The 21130-nt window shown below is 32.2% G+C and overlaps 2 protein-coding genes across 4 annotated transcripts in view; both read left to right on the plus strand.

The window, feature by feature from the left end:
* The window catches only part of LOC18108049 (probable disease resistance protein At4g27220), a 49908-nt gene extending 36047 nt beyond the window's left edge, over positions 1–13861 (plus strand). Inside the window, exon 12 of one of the 3 annotated variants that reach the window (XM_052449715.1) lies at positions 12177–13861. In XM_052449715.1, coding sequence (XP_052305675.1) covers positions 12177–13780 — 1604 coding nt within the window. In that variant the 3' untranslated portion in view covers positions 13781–13861. Of the gene's footprint in view, positions 1–792; positions 2866–12176 lie in introns of those variants that run through there. The other 2 variants (XM_052449714.1, XM_052449712.1) reach the window with 2 other exon arrangements.
* The window catches only part of LOC18108035 (uncharacterized), a 62903-nt gene continuing 49755 nt past the window's right edge, over positions 7983–21130 (plus strand). The window contains exon 1 of the mRNA XM_052449719.1: positions 7983–8231. The gene's annotated coding sequence lies outside the window, so the exon portion shown is untranslated. The remainder of the gene's footprint in view (positions 8232–21130) is intronic.

Here is a 21130-nt window from a genome sequence, read left to right on the forward strand (position 1 = left end):
GAGCTAGATCTTCTGAAAGTCTGAAAAACAACAAGACTAGAGGAGTTCCATTACCTACTAGCTCTATAAAGGTGGGTCAAGCATTTGAAGAGAATAAGAAGGTGATATGGTCTTCGTTAATGGATGATGAAGTCCCAACCATTGGCATTTATGGGATGGGAGGAGTTGGTAAAACAACAATAATGCAACATATTTATAATGAGCTTCTACAAAGACCAGATATTTGTGATCATGTGTGGTGGGTGACTGTGTCTCAAGATTTCAGCATTAATAGATTGCAGAATTTTATTGCTAAACATCTTCATCTAGATCTTTCAAGCGAAGATGATGTTCAGCTCAGACCTGCCAAATTGTCAGAAGAACTAAGGAAGAAACAAAAATGGATTCTCATTTTAGATGATTTGTGGAACAATTTTGAACTTGACAGAGTGGGAATTCCTGAGAAGTTGAAAGAATGCAAGCTGATTATGACAACTAGATTAGAAATGGTTTGTCATCAGATGGCTTGCCACCGTAAAATCAAAGTGAAGCCACTTTCTGATGGAGAAGCTTGGACTTTGTTCATGGAGAAACTTGGATGTGACATAGCACTTTCGCGAGAAGTGGAAGGGATTGCAAAAGCTGTTGCAAAGGAATGTGCTGGTTTGCCGTTGGGAATTATTACAGTAGCAAGAAGCTTGAGGGGAGTGGATGACCTACATGAGTGGAGAAATACATAGAAGAAATTGAAAGAATCAGAATTTAGAGACAATGAAGTATTCAAGTTATTGAGGTTTAGTTATGATCGGTTAGGTGATTTAGCACTACAACAATGTCTCTTGTACTGTGCATTATTTCCTGAAGATAAATGGATTGCAAGGGAGGAGTTGATAGGTTATTTGATCGATGAGGGGATAACTAAAGTAAAGAGGAGAAGGGGAGATGCATTTGATGAGGGCCACACGATGCTTAATAGACTTGAATATGTCTGCTTATTGGAAAGTTCTTTTAATCATATACATGTCAAGATGCATGACTTGATTAGGGACATGGCTATCCACGTACTGCTAGAGAACTCTCAAGTCATGGTTAAAGCAGGTGCGCAATTAAAAGAGCTGCCAGATACAGAGGAGTGGACGGAGAACCTGACGATTGTTTCACTAATGAAGAACGAGATCGAAGAAATTCCTTCCAGCCATTCACCAATGTGTCCAAATTTGTCATCTCTATTTTTATGTGAGAATAAAGAGCTGCGATTGATTGCGGATTCATTTTTCAAGCAATTACATGGGCTCAAGGTCCTCGATCTGTCTCGCACAGGTATTGAAAATTTGCCAGACTCTGTCTCTGATTTGGTGAGTCTCACTGCATTATTGCTCAATGATTGTACGAGATTAAGACATGTTCCATCATTAAAGAAGCTCAGGGAACTAAAGAGGTTGGATCTCTGTGGCACTGCACTTGAAAAGATGCCGCAAGGAATGGAATGCCTAACCAACCTGAGGTATCTTAGAATGAATGGATGTGGTGAAAAGGAGTTTCCTAGTGGGATATTACCAAAACTCTCTCACCTGCAAGTCTTTGTACTAGAACAGTTTACGGCGCGAGGTGATGGTCCAATAACAGTTAAAGGAAAGGAAGTAGGATCCTTGAGAAATTTGGAAAGTCTGGAGTGCCATTTCAAAGGTTTCTCTGACTTCGTGGAGTATCTCAGATCTTGGGATGGGATCCTATCATTAAGCACATACAGAATTTTAGTAGGAATGGTGGATGAAGATTATTCGGCATACATTGAAGGTTATCCGGCATACATTGAAGATTATCCAAGTAAAACAGTTGCGTTGGGTAATTTGAGTTTCAATGGAGATAGAGATTTTCAGGTCAAGTTCTTAAAAGGCATTCAAGGACTGATTTGTCAATGCTTCGATGCAAGAAGTTTATGCGATGTTTTGTCATTAGAGAATGCAACTGAACTGGAGCGTATCAGAATTGAGGATTGCAATAACATGGAGAGCTTGGTTTCATCTTCTTGGTTCTGCTATGCTCCACCACCATTGCCATCATATAATGGTACGTTTTCTGGTCTTAAAGAGTTTAATTGTTGTGGATGTAACAATATGAAGAAGTTGTTTCCACTTGTGTTGCTGCCAAACCTCGTAAACCTGGCAAGGATTGATGTTAGTTATTGTGAGAAAATGGAGGAGATAATAGGAACAACAGATGAAGAAAGCAGCACCTCCAATCCCATCACAGAATTAATACTCCCAAAGTTAAGAACTCTGAATTTGTGTCATTTACCAGAATTGAAAAGCATTTATAGTGCAAAACTTATTTGCAATTCTCTTAAAGATATTAGGGTATTGCGTTGTGAGAAGCTGAAGAGGATGCCAATTTGTCTTCCGTTGCTTGAAAATGGCCAGCCATCCCCTCCCCTTTCTCTTGGAGAAATCGTAGTATATCCGGAAGAATGGTGGGAGACAGTAGTGGAGTGGGAGCATCCTAATGCTAAGGATGTCCTTCGTCCCTTTGTGAAGTTTTTGTAGGAGGAGACTCCTCTGCTGCCCTTAATATAATATAATATAATATAGAACAGAGGGTAAGCATCATCTCTCTCAATCGAATTGTACCTTTCGTATTGTTAATCCTTTCGTTGTTAGAATACTTCTTTGTTGCATCATTTATCATTTCTATCCTAATGCAAAGGATGCCCAAAGGACCTTTTTGTCTCGAAATAATTAATATGTAGAATGGTTAATTACTCCGTTAAATGTAATAATACGTATCCTTCTTTGTTGCATCATTTATCAATTCTATCCATCTGTAAAAATACTAATCATTTTTGTAATCTTAAATTTGCTCGTATTCAATAATATATCATTTTTTTCAGTCATTTTTGTTAAAAATCAGGTGCAAAACATAATTATTTTCGATATGAAAATAGCCCTTTAAATCAACAAGGATATTCTTATTAATTAATATTGAAATAATCCTTCATCCCTTTGTACCTTTTTTTAAAAAACTCGATAGATAAATAATTATAATTTGAAGTTTGATTAATATTATATTTTCATCCTATTGAGTTTCTCCAAGATGAAAATCCTATATTGATTTATCATTAAAGTAACCTAATAAATATACATTTTCTTAGCAGCTTCTTCGAAGTTTCAACATTCACCTCAGCACTGTCAAAATCATTCTAAAAGTAGTAATGGTTTTTTTTTTTCTTGGAAACAGCTTGGATGCACTTTCCACTCATATATCGGGTTGTTGTGATTCTTGACGCGTTATCTTATTTGTAAACATTGTGTTTTTAAAAAATTTAATTTGTTTTAAATAATTTTTTTATATTTTAAAATTATTTTAATATATTTTTAAATAAAAAATATTTTAAACCACCACTACTCTTTCATCCAAAAATGTTTCCCAGCAAGGTTGTTAAAATCATGAGTTGACTCTTAAAATCTTACGATTTTACGAGTCAACATGTATATAACGTGTCAAATCAGGTTAAAACTCGAAATCGGTCAAACTCGATCAAACTCAGTTAAAATCGGTAAAATCGGACCAATTTTACGAGTTTAACCGATTTTGATCGAGTTTGACCGATTTCGAGTTTTAACCCATAAAAGTTAAAAAAATTATTGTCTCCCTATCCGAGTCCCTTGACACTCCACTACACACTCCCCACTCCCCATTCTCCCCTTTTCCTGTTGCTCAAATCTTAAATTTTCAATCTTAGCAGACTAATACCAGCATTAAAGGATCTTGAGTATGAGAAAGCCTTATACTGTATTTTAGGCCGAGAAGGCATGATCGAAGGATCAAAACCATGGGAAGACAAAGGTAGATGGTGAGGAATCAAAGGAGTAAAATAAGAGATATGAATACTTAAATAGAGAGAAATATTGTGTTTTAGACTAACCATTTGTCAACTACAAAGAGAGACGACAAAGACTCAGAGAGAACTTGAAATACATGTCTTGCTTGGTGGGATACTTGAACATTATTTCTAAGACTTGTTACTAACATAAAAAAGGTGGAAGGTGAGGTCGATGGAGATGAGGGAGCTGGGTTTGTCCGCTGTGGGCAGAAGCTGCCGCTGTTGGAGGTTGGCTGGAGGAGAGAAGGCTGGGTCGGTCGGCTGGAGAAGAAGGCTGGGTCGGTCGGCTGTTGGCTTTGTTTCTTCAGTTTTAGCCGGGGAAGGGAGAGTCTGTGGAGGCTGGCTTACAGAGGTGGAAGGTCCAATGGTGGTGGCTCAGGCGAAGAAGGAAGGAACGGCGTCGGGCAGGAAGTCTGTGTCGGTTTGGGCGAGAACTTGAGGAAGTGGGGGGGGAAGGTGGAGCTGCTGTGTTTGGGCTGTTTAGGTATGGCTGGGAGAGGGAAGGTCTGGAAAATGGGGGAAGATGAGAGGAAAGGGAGGGGCGCCGCTCCTTTTGTTCTCTGATTTTTGGCCGGGGGAAAGGGGGCTTGAGGAAATGGTGAGGCGGCTGTGGTTGAAGAGAATGAGCTTGTCTCATGGCCGGCTGCTGAGGGGAAGAAGAAAATCCCAGGGGAGGGGGCGGCTGCTTTGGGTTAGATAGGTTTAGGGTTAGGTTTTCCCCTTTTTTGTGTTGCCTCTCGCAAATTACAAAATACCCCCCTCCTTTGTTTGAGTTGTGGACCAATATTTATAGGTAAAATGTTGCATGGATTTCAAAATTGGTCCCTTAACTTTCTTTTTTTTTTGTAAATTTGATTTTTCTTAATTTTTTTGTATTTTTTGAAACGAGCAATATCAACGTCGACTCAATGAAGAAAATCAATGATTTTAAAAATAACGCGTTAAAAGTTGAACGCGTTCCAAATGTCTTTGAAAATTTAAATTCTTTTGAGACGATGCTAAAAATGATAAAAACGATGCAAATGTATTAAAAACGTATTTTTTGGATTTTCAATGTTTTTTGCTATTTTTGAATTTTTTCTGAAAATTTATCAAAACATGGGTCAAAAATTGGGTAGCAACAATTAGCTTAAACAAAGATACTTATTAAAAGGATAGATTAGAAAAGGGAAATTTAAGAGTAATTAAACTTGTAAAAGCATGTTGAAGACCATATCTAAAATATAAGGACTAATTGGGAAGAGTCTTCAAAGAGGAAGGACTACTTTTTTATGGGATGGTGGGCGAGTTCTCGGAATTGAAATGGTCAGGGATGCAGAGAAGTGTCATCATTCCCATCGCTGTTATCGCCAACGAAGAGTCCAAATTAATCCTGGCCAGTTATGGAAAGTCGTCGGAGGGCAACTCATTTTCCTAAAGGATTGTTTGGCAAAGCGTACACTTGCATAAAGGAGTGGTTGAGGCTCTCTTGAAAATTTAGAGGTCTATAATTAAAAGTAACGAGATTAGAATGGGTTTGATTGGGCATGTTTGGTATCGCTATGTAAATTGTGTTTTTTTTTTAATTTTTAATTTTTTTGTTATTTTTTTATATGTTTAGATTATTTTGATATACTGATATCAAAAATAATTTTTTAAAAATAAAAAAATATTATTTTGATGCATTTCTGAGTGAAAAACACTTTAAATCGTAACCACTATCACAATCCCAAACAGACCAGAAATGTGGTAGCGGTTGTGGTTTAAAGTGCTTTTCGCTTAAAAATACATCAAAATAATATTTTTTTTAAAAAATTATTTTTGTCATCAGCACATCAAAACGATTGCAAAACATAAAAAAATTTAATCTTAAACAAAAAAATTTTAATTTTAAAGAAATACAGTTTGCACAGCGTTTCCAATCAGAATCAAATTTTGCTCCACCAGTCTTCTGCTCTGAATATTGAAATTTATTATTCACTTATGTCTTTGATTTTGCCCATTCGAGTTAAGCTAACATGACTCCATCTATTTTTTTCAATCAATTTTACAAAAAAAAACCACTTAATAAATTTACCAAATCTCCATTTTGAATTATAAAATAAGTTATAGATTTCAAATCCAATAATGGATTTATTAAAGAGAAAAACAATTTACTATGTAAATACAATTTGAATTAAAAGTCGAATAGAGTAGCATTTTTAGCACGAAAACTATTGTTAAAATATTTTTATTCTTAAGAATTTATGCAAAACAATTAGAAAACTAATTCAGGGATCAAATATTTTAATGAATTATAAAATTGACTATAAACTTAAAATTCTTGAATTTACAATATAAACTTCTTGAATCATAAGATAAAAACTCATATAAAATTATAATTTTGTAATAAATATGAATTCTTGGATCACATAAGCTTGAGACATGGATAATGTTTGGAGCATTTAATACCGGACCTCCTTGACTTAAATTTTATTTTATATTTATAATAAGGAAAAGGCACCATGGGGTTGAAACCTTTTTATGCTCGGTTGCTGGCATTTGGGACCATGTATCAAGAGAGAAAAATAGTGTATTATCTCAGGTTTTTTCTAAGCCTTGGATGCATTTTTTAATTTTAATCATTGATTGTTTTGTTTTCAATTTTATCTTCATAGATTGTGCTGACTGCTATGGAGTTTTAACTCTGATGCAGCAGCTTGCTGGGTTGAACTGAGTCCTGTATTTCCTAATTAGCAGCGTGCAATAAACAGCATTTAGCTTTTTCACTAATGAGAAGCATGCCAAGATATATACAAAACTGGAACTCAGAGATTCTGTATAATTTCTAAGCCATATCCATGTCATAGAGGCAAAAAAGCACTCACACTTTGCAGGATTATTATTTTTTTAATTAAAATTTTTTTAAAAAAATAAAAAATTATTATTTAAAATAAAAAACATTTTAAAAAGGAAAGTATGTTATTGTTTCCAATATTCACGTGTTTACATTTTATAGGCATCTTCTTCCGAGCTTCATAATAGGGGTGGTGACTCCAAACGTTAACTTCCTAGCAATATTTATACCTTTTTGATAATTAGATACACCACTGATTTTTGGTTTTATAATATGATCACTTCATGTTTATCATGATAAGTCAAAACAATTATACATATAAAAGTCATAAATATTCCATCTTAATTAAGCAAACTTGATAGATATAACTTTAAGATATGAGGCAAAGAGTTAGCAGGGAGTAACTGGAGATAGAAGACCTGATATTTGCCTCATCACTAGGCAGAGAGCAACATACGCCCTTTTAATATCAAAAAGCTAAATTAGCAGCCTTTGAGGTTACTTAAATTAAATATTTATTTATTTATTCATTTATTTCCAAATATTTACCTTAAGAATGATAAATGGGTGCACTGGTTATAGCTAATCTGTAATATAAAAGATTTATAGGTATTGTTTGATATATGATTTTGATTTTCTTTTTAAAACCATATTTTTAAATAGACACATAAAATTTATTGGTTTGGATAAAAAGTTTAATTATTTGATAATCTAAGATTTTTAATACTAGGAAGCTCGCCACATATATGTCACAAGCAAGCAATTATTTGGTTGAATAAGAGATACACACACTGAGTGTGAAAGTTTACACACTTCAAAGTTTAGTTAAAGATAAGAAAATAATTGTTAAACCGTGTTTATTTTAAAAAACTTAAAATTTAAAATTTAACTAAATAAGATATTGATTGAGTGGAATTTAATCGATCAATCAAATCAATCTAGTTCATATTTAATTGGATTATTAAAAAAAATGAAATGATATTATTTTAATAAAATAATTAATCTAGTTTATATCTAATTATTTTTTATTTAAAATATAGTTTTAATATTAACACATTGAAATGAAAACGATATAAAAATATTAAAATAAATTTAATTTAAAATTAAATAAAAAAAATTAAAGTTTTATAAAAAATGACTGCACCATGTCTAGTCATATAAGTTAACAGATGTGTTTAGATGGGAGGTAAATTGTGTTTTTTTAGGTTAAAAGTATATTTTTTAAACTTTTGAAAATATAATTTATACTTAATGTAATAAGTTTGGGTTGCTTCCTGGCAACTTCCTTCCTTCCTATCAAACAATACGTTAATTAATTATTATTATTGAGGCGACCGCGCTACTGTAACATTCTCTTCCACATCTCATCTCATCTCACAATTCCCTGTTTTCCTTTCCACATCTCATGATCAGTGCGAACTAGATTTATGTATGCTGCAACTTTATTATTTTTCTAAGCCATATATTCTTCTCTGATCTGTGATTTCTCTTCCTTTTCTTTTGGCTGATCACTGCTTAAGCAAGCCAGCTAGCACTTGAAGAACATCTTGAATCCAGGTATATTAATTGTACTTCATCTTGTCTGAATCTTTAAAGTAATCCATGATAAATTAATCGATCTTTTTCTCAGATTTTGTAATCCATGCCCTGTGGTGTTCATACTGATTAAATTAACCCTAAACGTTGAATTCATTGTTTTCGTCTTTTCAAAATTCTTTGCTGTTTTTAACTCCTTATATATGGGATTTCTTTTCCAATACTAGATTTTGTAATCCATGCCCTGTGGGACTGCCATTAATTATTTTTATCCAATATTTTTCTGACATAATGATTCAATGAAGTTGTCTCTTACTGATTCATGAATTAACTTGATCAGTATTAATTACCTTTCATTAAACTTGTTTACAACAAGTGACAAATAATTTAGCATTAAAACACAGAATTAAATAATTAACAGCAACATTTATATTTCCTATTTTTCATCCGAATTTCTTTAACAGCTATATATATATTCTTATCTAATCTGTGCTTTCTGTTCTTTTTTAAACCTCAGATGGAAGGAGTCCCACCGTCTTGTAATGAGGATGATGTCAACTTGACATCGAATCAGTTCGATTTTCAATCACCAGAAGATTCATTCAATATTTCTGAGTTTCTCTCGTACGTCATTCTTAAGCATATTTTATCAGAAGATGATTACTTGCAATTTAGTTATTCTACAGTTTTTCTTATTATTCCCGTAAAAGAATAATGTTCCTAATAACAAATTAAGCAGGACGCCACCGGAGTTTCCAGGCAACCAAAGCTTCATGTTATGCAATGATCATGTTGGTCAGAACATGGTGGTGGATAACAATGTGATCAACGATAGTATTCAACAAACAACTGATCGGTTTCCACCTTCATTTCCTCAAACCATGGTGAGTGCTCATGCCTACTCCAATTTGCTACAATTTCCATTGAATTAGCAAGTGTTTGTATCACCCATTGGATCAAAAAGTTTTATGTTTTCGTGTATCAATTTATCTCAAGCATCTTCAAAATGTTTATTGTTAAACAAACAGACAACAATGGGAGATTTAGATGGAACATCATCGTCATGGATCAACCAAAATGAACCAAATTGGCCTCAAGCTCCACCAAGGTACATAATATTCATCATTATTTAACTTCTTCTTCTTGTTCACACTAAATGAATTCATTATATTTGAATATAGGTGTCAGCCTAATCCTAATTTATTTGATCCTCAATGTGCCAATCCTTTGAGGTAAGCTAAAATGATATCAAATGCTTAGTGGATTAATAGCAAAGAATTATGCATATGTATAAAGAAATCACTAACAAATGTTGCTAATTTAGGGACCAGCAATGGACTCATTATCAGTTACCATTGAGCAATCAAGTGCCTGCGATGTTACCTGTACCTCAACCTCCAATGAATCAACGGTATTCACCTCAAATATACACTTTTTTAATCATGAAAACAATAAACTTGACTAAAATTGACAAGGTCGAGGATCTTCCAAGTCTTTTTGAGCTCTCCATCTCTCTTTTTTGTGAGAATAACAGTTCTATGTTTAACTATTTGAATATTATTCAGGCATCAGAACTCCTTTATTCATCAACCTCGGCCGGGACATGGCTATATGACACCGAACGCAACCACTTCTCAACATGGTGGCTTCAATCAATCTGGACCTTCTTCTCCTGCTCCCTGGTATCCAATTTTTCATTTTTAGTATTTTCTGTAATAAAAACAATTAGTTTTTCTAGCAAGATAATCATAAGTTTGTTTACGAATGATTTTGGATTTAGGATTCAAACTTTTTGTAATGAAGGACAAGTAGATCAAGCTACTGTAATTCCTAACATGGACAATATGCAACAAGAGAACTTCGTGCCTAGGTACTAATTGACTTCTAGCTGTTATGTTTTAACACCGTATTAATACCTTTTTTAATAAAAACAATTAGTTTTTCTAGCAAGATAATCATAAGTTTGTTTAGATACACCATTGATTTTTATTGCTTAAGAGAGACTGCCAATTATCAAATGGTTTTATAACATGATCACTTCATTTTTATATAGGTCACAGATGGATAACCTACAAGTCCGAGGATTGCAAAATCAAATTGCTAGGCCAAATGCCTCAAATACTCAACAAGTAAGAAGTCTAACTGAATTATCGTCGTCTTTTCCCCCTATGATTGTGCAATAAACAAACTATCAATTTTAATAGCAAAATAAGGGTAGCTTCCATCAATTTTTATTCTTTATTTTGACCCCGGTTTTTTTTCTATAGGTCGAAACGGTTGGATCAAAGTATCCATTTCGGATTCATGTTGAATATAGGGCTGATGGTAGCATGAAGTGTAAGTTTTGTCAACGTACATGGGCCAATAAAACTTCCATTTCAAGGTTCAAATGGCATTTATCAGGAGAGGAAGGGCGTGGTGTTGCCATTTGTCGTGGGGTGACTAAAGAAGTTAAAGAAGCAGCCTTTCTAGCTATATGTGGTGGCCACAAAAGACAAAAAATCACAGCAAGTTCAGTCAATGTTAATGACTGTGGAATTCCAACTTGTCTACAAGAACTAAACATTGAGAATGAAAATACGGGAGGTGTTGGAAGGGTACAAAGAGAAGTTCAGGTTGTAGAACCCGGAGTAGTGGAAGAGAGGATTTCTTCACATGCAATAGCAGGAAACGACGTAGTAAGCATGACCGGAATGAGAGCACAAGAAGATAGAGTTTCCGAAGGGGCACTCGAGAGTAGACTGAGGACAGAACCAGTGGATCGATCGTTGGAACAAAGCAATGCAGTACTTGGCAATATGGCAGGGGGTGCTGGAAGGATACAAGTGGGAGTTCAGGTCATGGAACAAGGTCCCGGAGAAGAGAGAATTCAGTCGCATCTACAAGCGGAAAATGGCATGGAAAACACTTGTGAAGGATCTTTTCAGCATGATGCATTTGAGACTGTACCAAGAACAGAGCAAGTGCAGCTTCTGGAGCCTCGAGGAGATTCATCCCAATTTTGTCGTGACATTGGAAGATGTTATGATCAACCTTGTGCTCCATCAGTAAACAATGATGCAAATAGGCATGATGCGCAGGACATGGTTAGAGTGAGGACACAACCAGTGCAAGAAGAGGAGGATGTGGAGAATAGTGGAAGATCAATAGTGCAGGCTGGCGCAGGAGCTAGATCTTCTGAAAGTCTGAAGTACAACAAGACTAGAGGAGTTCCATTACCTACTAGCTCTACAAACCCAGTGGGTCAAGAATTTGAAGAGAATTCGAAGGTGATATGGTCTTTGTTAATGGATGGGGAAGTCTTAAGCATGGGTATTTATGGGATGGGGGGAGTTGGTAAATCCACAATACTTCAACATATCTACAATGAACTTCTACAAAAACCAGATATTTGTGATCATGTTTGGTGGGTGACCGTGTCTCAAGATTTCAGCATTAATAGATTGCAGAATCTTATTGCTAAACATCTTGATCTAGACCTTTCAAGAGAAGATGATGATCTGTATAGAGCTGCCAAATTGTCAGAAGAACTAATGAAGAAACAAAAATGGATTCTCATTTTAGATGATTTGTGGAACAATTTTGAGCTACACAAAGTGGGAATTCCTGAGAAGTTAGAAGGATGCAAGCTGATTATAACAACTCGATCAGAAATGATTTGTCATCAGATGGCTTGCCAGCACAAAATCAAAGTGAAGCCACTTTCTAATGGAGAAGCTTGGACTTTGTTCATGGAGAAACTTGGACGTGATGTAGCACTTTCACCAGAAGTGGAAGGAATTGCGAAAGTTGTTGTAAGGGAATGTGCTGGTTTGCCATTGGGAATTATTACAGTGGCAGGAAGCTTGAGGGGAGTGGATGATCTACATGAGTGGAGGAATACATTGAATAAACTGAAAGAATCAGAATTTAGGGACATGGATGAGAAGGTATTCAAGTTATTGAGGTTTAGTTATGATCAGTTAGGTGATTTAGCACTACAACAATGTCTCTTGTACTGTGCATTATTTCCTGAAGATGATGATATTGAAAGGGAGGAGTTGATAGGTTATTTGATCGACGAGGGAATAATTAAAGGAAAAAGGAGAAGGGAAGATGCATTTGACGAGGGCCACACGATGCTTAATAAACTTGAATATGTGTGCCTATTAGAAAGAGCTCAAATGATGTTTGGTTGTAGATGTGTCAAGATGCATGATTTGATTAGGGACATGGCCATCAAAATACTGCTAGAGAACTCTCAAGGCATGGTCAAAGCAGGTGCACAATTAAAAGAGTTGCCAGATACAGAGGAGTGGACGGAGAAGCTGACGAGAGTTTCATTAATGCAAAACGAGATCAAAGAAATTCCTTCCAGCCATTCACCTAGGTGTCCCTTTCTATCAACTCTATTGCTATGTCGTAATCGTTGGTTGGGATTTATTTCGGATTCATTTTTCAAGCAATTGCATGGGCTCAAGGTCCTCGATCTGTTTTACACGAGTATTGAAAATTTGCCAGACTCTGTCTCTGATTTGGTGAGCCTCACAGCATTATTGCTCAATGATTGTAAGAAATTAAGACATGTTCCATCATTAGAGAAGCTCACGGCACTGAAGAGGTTGAATCTCTCTCGTACTGCACTTGAAAAGATGCCGCAAGGAATGGAATGCCTAACCAACCTGACGTATCTTAGAATGAATGGATGTGGTGAAAAGGAGTTTCCTAGGGGGATATTACCAAAACTCTCTCACCTGCAAGTCCTTGTACTAGAAGACTTTTTTGATGGAAGTTATGCTCCGATAACAGTTGAAGGAAAGGAAGTAGGATCCTTGAGAAATTTGGAAAGTTTGGAATGCCATTTCGAAGGTTTTTCTGACTTCGTGGAGTATGTCAGATCTTGGGATGGGATCCTATCATTAAGCACATACAGAATTTTAGTAGGAATGGTGGGTGGATTTATAGGTCAACACATTGAATATTTTCCAAGTAAAACAGTTGGGTTGGGTAATTTGAGTATCAACGGAGATAGAGATTTTCAGGTCAAGTTCTTAAATGGCATTCAAGGATTGATTTGTGGATGCATCGATGCAAGAAGTTTATGTGATGTTTTCTCATTAGAGAATGCAACTGAACTGAAGCTCATCAGCATTTGGAAATGCCATAACATGGAGAAGCTGTTCCCGCTTGTGTTGCTGCCAAACCTCGTAAACCTGGAAAGGATTGAAGTGATGTTCTGTGAGAAAATGGAGGAGATAATAGGAACAACAGATGAAGAAAGCAACACCTCCAATTCCATCAAGGAAGTCATTCTCCCAAAGTTAAGATTTCTGAAATTGATTGGGTTACCAGAACTGAAAAGCATTTGCAGTGCAAAACTGATTTGCAATTCTATTAAACATATTATTGTAAGGTGGTGTGAGAAGTTGAAGAGGATACCAATTTGTCTTCCGTTGCTTGAAAATGGCCAGCCATCTCCTCCCCCTTCTCTTGAAAATATCTATTCAAGTCCAGAAGAATGGTGGGAGACAGTAGTGGAGTGGGAGCATCCTAATGCAAAGGATGTCCTTCGTCCCTTTGTATGCTACTGAATTGTCATATGTATGCTACTGAATTGTCATATATATATTTTATCTCGATAGATAAATAATTATAATTTGAATTTTGATTAATATTATATTTTCATCCTATTGAGTTTCTCCAAGATGAAAATCCAAAAAAAAAAAGAAACTATATTGATTTATCATTAAAGTAACCTAATAAAATAATAAATCTATTCACTATTATAAATCATCAGTGAAAGTATTCTTCTACACACATTTTTAAAATGTCTAAGAGATATCACATTAAAGTAACCTAATAAAATAATAAATCTATATATATTTTTAAAATGTCTAAAAGAGAGTATGAATATGGCAGTTTTGGTTTCTAAACCTGAAACTGCCATATTCATAAACACATTTTTTAAATAACTGAAACTTCTAAGACCAAATTTAATACTAAAATTAGAAAGTAGCATAGGCGTGATTTTTAAAATTTTGATCCCTATAATTATTATCTTTTTTATTTTTAATTTTAATCTAAAATATTTTTAAATAGTTAAGATTAAATAATTTTTTAACTTAAAACAATTCAACTTCAATAAAATATCAAAATATTATGAAATTAAAATATTTTAACACTAATATTTTAAATATAAAGTTAGGTCAATGTTATCAAGTCTAATGAGATCTAAAACATCCATTTATTTTGCTTAAATTCCTACAAAGTATAAACTTGAAAAAAAATAACATGAATATAAACCATATATATTAGTGATAAATCTAATTTTAAAAAATTAATATAATAGTTAATGAAAATAGTAATGAAAAAGAGCTTTTTATACTTTGATAGTTTAATTAATTAATTGAACCAGGTTCAATTTGATTTAATGGCTTTTTAAGACCGGAACAGAATATATGGAATGAAACCGGAACATTTTGAACGGAATTTAGCCAAAAAATCTGGAAGAAACCGAGATTTAAAATGAGATAAAAATTATTTTATTTTATTTTATTTTTTAAATTAGTATGAAATCATTACAAATAAAACGAAACAAAATTAACAACTTTCATTTTAATATTGATTTAATAAAAAGAACTCCTAAAGCATGTACGTGGCTGCCAAAAAAGAAATCCTAAAATTAACTCAATTGGAAAAGATCACGGTATTTACTACCAAGATTGTTATGCTCGCAATCAAAATGTAATTTGTTTTTGTACTCAGAATTATGTTTGATTACATTTAAAAATATATTTATTAAAAAAATATTAAATTAATATTTTTAATATTTTTTTATATATTAATATTAAAAATAAAAAAATATTTTGATTACTGCATCTCCACCCAACTTAAATCCATGCATTATGAAGAGGTAAAAAAAAGTAAGGTTTTTTCTTTCTTTTTTTCCTCAATGGAACACTCAGGACATTAAATAGAATAACTTCAAGAAAAACTAAAAACGAATAAGAAGCTCACGAATAGTTAAGAGACGTATTCACACCTATTTCATTGTAAATTATAATAAGTAATCCAATGTGTTTTTTTTTCTTTTATTTTTTAAAATTTATTTTTGTTTATTTCATACTGGATGGTTTAAAATTCAACTTTATAATTTATTTATTTTTATTCTATCTTTTTATAAAATTAACGTGATTTATACTAGTTTACTGGTTTAATGAAGTATTTTTTTTATTTATTAATTAAAAAAAAGCTAAACAGTGTGGGAAAATCAATATTCACCCACACCCATTCACTCACTGATCGAATATGTTTTTTTTTATTTTTTAATTTTTTTAATTGTTTTTTTTTAAATTTTGACCTTCAATATTAGATTGGTTTGAAAATAGACTATATGATTTATTTATTTATTTTATTTTTAATATTAATACATTAAAATTATAAAAAAACATTAAAAAAATCTATTTATCTTTTTTGAAAAAAAAACTAAAAACAAAAGCAATCACCTGCTCTTAATTAATCACATATTTAATATGTCATTGTTAAAGCACACGTTTTTCAATAAAATTGAATTTTTTTCTTTTTAAATTTTTTTTTTTTATCAAAAATAAATTTTAAAAAATAAAAAACATTTTAAAAAGGAAAGTATGTTATTGTTTCCAATATTCACGTGTTTACATTTTCTAGGCATCTTCTTCCGAGCTCCATAATGGGGGTGGTCCACACGTTAACTTCCTAGCAATATTTATACCTTCATAATTGGGGTGGTCCACACTAATCATTTTTGTAATGATTGTAATTCTTATTCAATAATCGATTGTAAGAAAAATCGAAGACTAACATGAACTCATAGAAAGAAATAGCGTTTATTAATATGAAATATTTCTTTTTTATATAGTGTGCTTACAATTACATAAATAATATTTAAAATAAAATTTCATACCTTTATTTATTTTTCTCGTGTCATCTTAGTCTTATTTGGGGTAAAAAAATTCAAATTCATTCTATTTTTTTAATTTTCCTTATGATTTTTTAATTTTTATTTTAAAGCTTTTTAGGTTTTATGAACAATATAAAAAAAAACTAAAAAGATTGGTTAGTCCACTATACATGAAGACACATGTTCCTATGCATTATATTAAGGGTTTGTTTAATAGTGTGGTAAAAATTATATTGCAAAATGTTTTTTTGTTTAGAAATATATTAAAATAATATTTTAAATTTTTTAATTTTTTTTAATATTATCACATTAAAAAAATAGAAAAACACACAAAAAATAATTTAAATTTTATTTTTTCCAAAATGGTAATGAGCATTTTTCCAATCTGTTGGGGGTGATGTTGGTGGGCTTGGTGCTGCCTCAAGTAGCTTTCCAAAGTTTTAACATTACAGTTTATAGCTCCAATTCTTTTGCACATTACCTTGCTTTCCCTGAGCGTTGGCATGACAATACCTATCATCTTTTAGATGAAGGGTGTGTTTAAGAATATGATTATAGTTTTTTTTATGATGTTTTTTATGTTAAAATATATTAAAATAATATTTTTTTATTTTATAATTTTTTTTAAATCAGCGTATCAAAATATTAAAAAAAATTAATTTTTAGTAAAAAAAATTAATTTTTTAAAAACACGAATACAACCTCGTTTCCAAACACTCTAAAAAACTAACACTCTTTCCTCGCAACAGGAGACCTGCTGGGCATCAGACCGTCAAAATCCCATGCATTTTTTTGCTGTTCTTCATGAAGTTCTATTGTCGGTCCTGCTTTGCCAGCATCAGTCTCCTTCACTAGCCACATGCAGATCTTTGCTTTTTATTTCATCTGTTTAAATTTTTTTTTGAAAAAGAAGAAGATTTATAAGCACTTATATTAATTATTGTACATGTAATATTTTCACAGAAAAGAATATTGTAATGTTAAATACGTACACGGCGTCTCTCTGTTTTTTTTTTTTTAAAGCATTTTTGTTTTTAATTTCATTATAATAATTTATTTCAAAAAGCTTATTATGAAGCTCTCACAGTTTAAGAAAAAACATTTCAATGTAGAGTTGAAGCTCTCACAGACAAGTCAAGGCCCAGAGTCGTGAAATTCACTTTGAACCAGCCTTAAAAACGTGTGGGACATTTGAAAAGAGTGGGGCTGCCTAATTTGAAAAGAGGGGCATTTGGCGTAAAGGAGACGTGTGGGCATTTTTTTTTCATTTGATGTTTTTTTTGGTTACTTTTGTATGCTTTCCTCTGTTCCTAATATCCACCTCAGCATGTAGCATCCCTCTGTTATGAACACCATGGGTATATTGGTAAAATAGAAAAACATTCACTATAATTTGTCTCACAAAAGTTTCATGGTTAAGTAAAATCACTCTGCTCTAATATACACACTCAAAGGCAGAAGCATAAGAACTGCAACTTAAACCCACACATAAACTCTGTTTGTTTTTATATTTTTAAAATGTTTTTAAAAGAATTTAAATGTCATAACTTGTTTATTTTTACAGTTACAATGTATTTTTTAAAAATATATTTTTAATATTTTTTTAATTATTTTGATATTATGATATAAAATATAAAAAATTTAAAAATATTATTTTAATATATTTCTAAATAAAAAATAATTTTTTGAAAATTTTACAGCATGCATAAATATTCTATTCTTTTGTGAAAATTTCATGTGTTTATATTTTCTTGGCAGCTTCTTCGAAGTTTCAACATTGGGGGGTCCACACGTCAACTTTTTATATCTTATAATATAATATTTGTGTTTCGCATGGAGTTTTTATTAAAATATAAATTATATTTTTTAAAATTAAAAATATATATTTGATATAAAAAAAAACCAAAATAATCTCCAAACCAAACACTCTGATGTTTGGTAGGTGAGCGGTGGGTTGCTTCCTGAAAACTTCCTTCCAATCAAGCAATACGTTAATTAATTATTATTTGAGCTGATTATTTTATTTTTAATTTTATATTCATGGGAATTTGAGGTTAATAATTTATTTTAATTAATTATAAAGTTCTCAAGGTAAAAAAAAAAAAAAAAAGCTTCAACGATTAATTTAAGTTGGTATTTGATTTGATACCATTTTATTCAATTTAATTCATTAAAAATAATTGAAACTTTGAACACCAAATATGATACTGAAATCAAAAAGTAGCCTGGTGTGTTTTTCAAAATTCTGTTCCCTAGAGTTTTTGCATTTTGCATTTTAATTTTGATTTTTAATTTTAATTCAAAATTTTATTTTATTAATTTTTTAATTTATGAATTTGAGATAAAAAAATTCACTAAAAACCTCGGAAAAAATGGAAAATTATTGGCCGACAATTTTGGCAACAAAAAAAACACGATAATCCTTGTATTAATGGAAAACTAGTGTGCAGATTGGATAGCAAATCATACTTTATAGGTCGAGGGCTAAAAATATAAATTTCCATTGGTGTAGAAAAGTTCAGGTATACTATCATAAAATAAGATAATGGTTGATGGTGGGATAATAATTGTTTTTAAATTATATTTTTATTTGAAAATATATTAAAATAATAATTTTTTATTTTTTAAAATTTATTTTTAATATTAAAATATCAAAATAATCTAAAAATATAAAAAAAATTTAATTTAAAATAACAAAAATATCAAGTTTTTTAAAAAACATGATTCAACTGTGAAATTATTATTATTTTTGTCGGGGTGTTGGTTGTCTAGGTAGGGCCAGAAAGGTCATGGGATGGAGAGTTGCTGATAATCTCATTAACCATGACATGGCTCAAATGTGGGAGACTAATTAAAAGTCTGTAAAGTTGTATAAATGTTTGTAATTAATATTTTTGAATTGTTTTTATGTGGTAATATAAAAAAAAAATTAAAAAATTATTTTAATATATTTTTAAATAAAAAATGATTTTTTTAAAAAAACTTCACACAATACAAAAATATGCTATTCTTTTTTATATTCATGTGTTTACATTTTCTTGGCAGCTTCTTCAAAGTGTCAACATGGAGGCGGGTCCACACGTTAACTTTCTGTACCTTACTAATAAATAATATTATGTAAAAGAGATAGCGGCTGTAACGTTCTCTTCCACATCTCATCTCATTATTTTCCTTTCCTTTATTATTTTTCTAAACCATATATTCTTCTCTGACCTGTGATTTCTCTTCCTTTTCTTTTGGCTGACCACTGCTCAAGCAAACCAGCTAGCACTTGAAGAACATCTTGAATCCAGGTAAATTATTTGTCATTCATCTTGTCTGAATCTTTAAAGTAATCCATGATAAATAGATAGATCTTTTTCTCAGATTTTATAATCCATGCCATGTGGTGTTCATACTGATTAAATTAACCCTAAACGTTGAATTCATTGTTTTCGTCTTTTCAAGATTGTTTGCTGTTTTTAACTCCTTATTTTAGATTCACCCTTTTCTTTTCCAATTAATGGGACTGCCATTTATTTTTATTCAATATTTTTCCACTTTCTTTTTCTTACAATGATTCAATGTACTATCTTGATCGGTAATTACCTTTCATTAAACAAAATAAGAATATTTAAAATATCAAATGTGTTCAAGGGATTCCGACTATCTATCTGCTGTTTGTAGAATTTAAGCACTTTTTTCATTAGTCACTTTTATAAACTCATTTAATATTTGCCTTTATTCTTTTTATTTGCTTCAATGTGGAATCGACACTCCAGAGAATGTGAGATTTTTTTTTTCTTTGCTATGTGCTTTCTGTTCTTTTTTCACCTCAGTATGTACTAATCATCTTGTACTTGTGGTCAGACGGAAAGGTTCCTCCCATCTTCTATGGATGACTTGGCAGAGTTCGATACTGAATCACTACTTCTCTCGTAAGTCATTCTTAAGCATATTTTATCAAAAGATGATTGCTTGCAGTTTAGTTATTCTTCAGTTTATCCTATATATTATTCCATGGAAGCAGGACGGCACCGGAGGTTCCAGTCAACCAAGGCTCCATATCATGCAATGATCAAGGTGGACAGAACAATGTGATCAACGATAGTATTCAACAAACAACTCAGTTTCCACCTTCATTTCCTGATCAAACCATGGTGAGTACTCATGCTTCCTCCAATTTGCTACCATGTCCATTGAATTAAGCATCATAATTCCTTTATTCATCAACCTCAGACGGGACATGGCAATATGACACCGAACGCAACCACATCACAACATGGTGAAGTCAATCAACCTGGACCTTCTTCTCCTGCTCCCTGGTATCCAATTTTTCATGTTTAGTATTTTCTGAAAAAAAAAAAAGTTTTTCAATCATTATTTAACTTCTTCTTCTTCCTCTTGTTGTTGTACTTATCAGTGAATTCATTATGTTTGAATATAGGTATCAGCCTTATCCCAATTTATTTGATCCTCAATGTGCCAATCCCATGTTACCCGCACCATCAATGCCTTTGAGGTAAGCTAAAATGATATCAAATGCTTAGTGGATTGATAGCTAACAATTATGCATATGTATAAAGAAATCACTAACAAATGTTGCTAATTTAGGGACCAACAATGGACTGATTATCAGTTACCAATGAGCAATCAAGTGCCTGCGATGTCACCTGGACCTCAACCTCCAATGAATCAATGGTATTAACCTCGAATATACACTTTTTTAATCATGAAAACAATGAACTTGACCAAAATTGACGAGGATCTTTCAAGTCTTTTTGAGCTCTCTATCTCTCTTTTTTGTGAGAATAACAGTTCTATGTTTAACTATTTGAATATTATTCAGGCATCAGAACTCCTTTATTCATCAACCTCAGTCGGGACATGGCTATTTGACACAGAACGCAACCACTTCACAACATGGACCTTCTTCTCCTGCTCCATGGTATCCAATTTTTCATTTTTAGTATTTTCAGTAATAAAAACAATTAGTTTTCCTACATAGTATTAATACCTTTTT

The sequence above is a fragment of the Populus trichocarpa genome, chromosome 19, assembly GCF_000002775.5.
Source record: "Populus trichocarpa isolate Nisqually-1 chromosome 19, P.trichocarpa_v4.1, whole genome shotgun sequence".
Lineage (NCBI taxonomy): Eukaryota > Viridiplantae > Streptophyta > Magnoliopsida > Malpighiales > Salicaceae > Populus > Populus trichocarpa.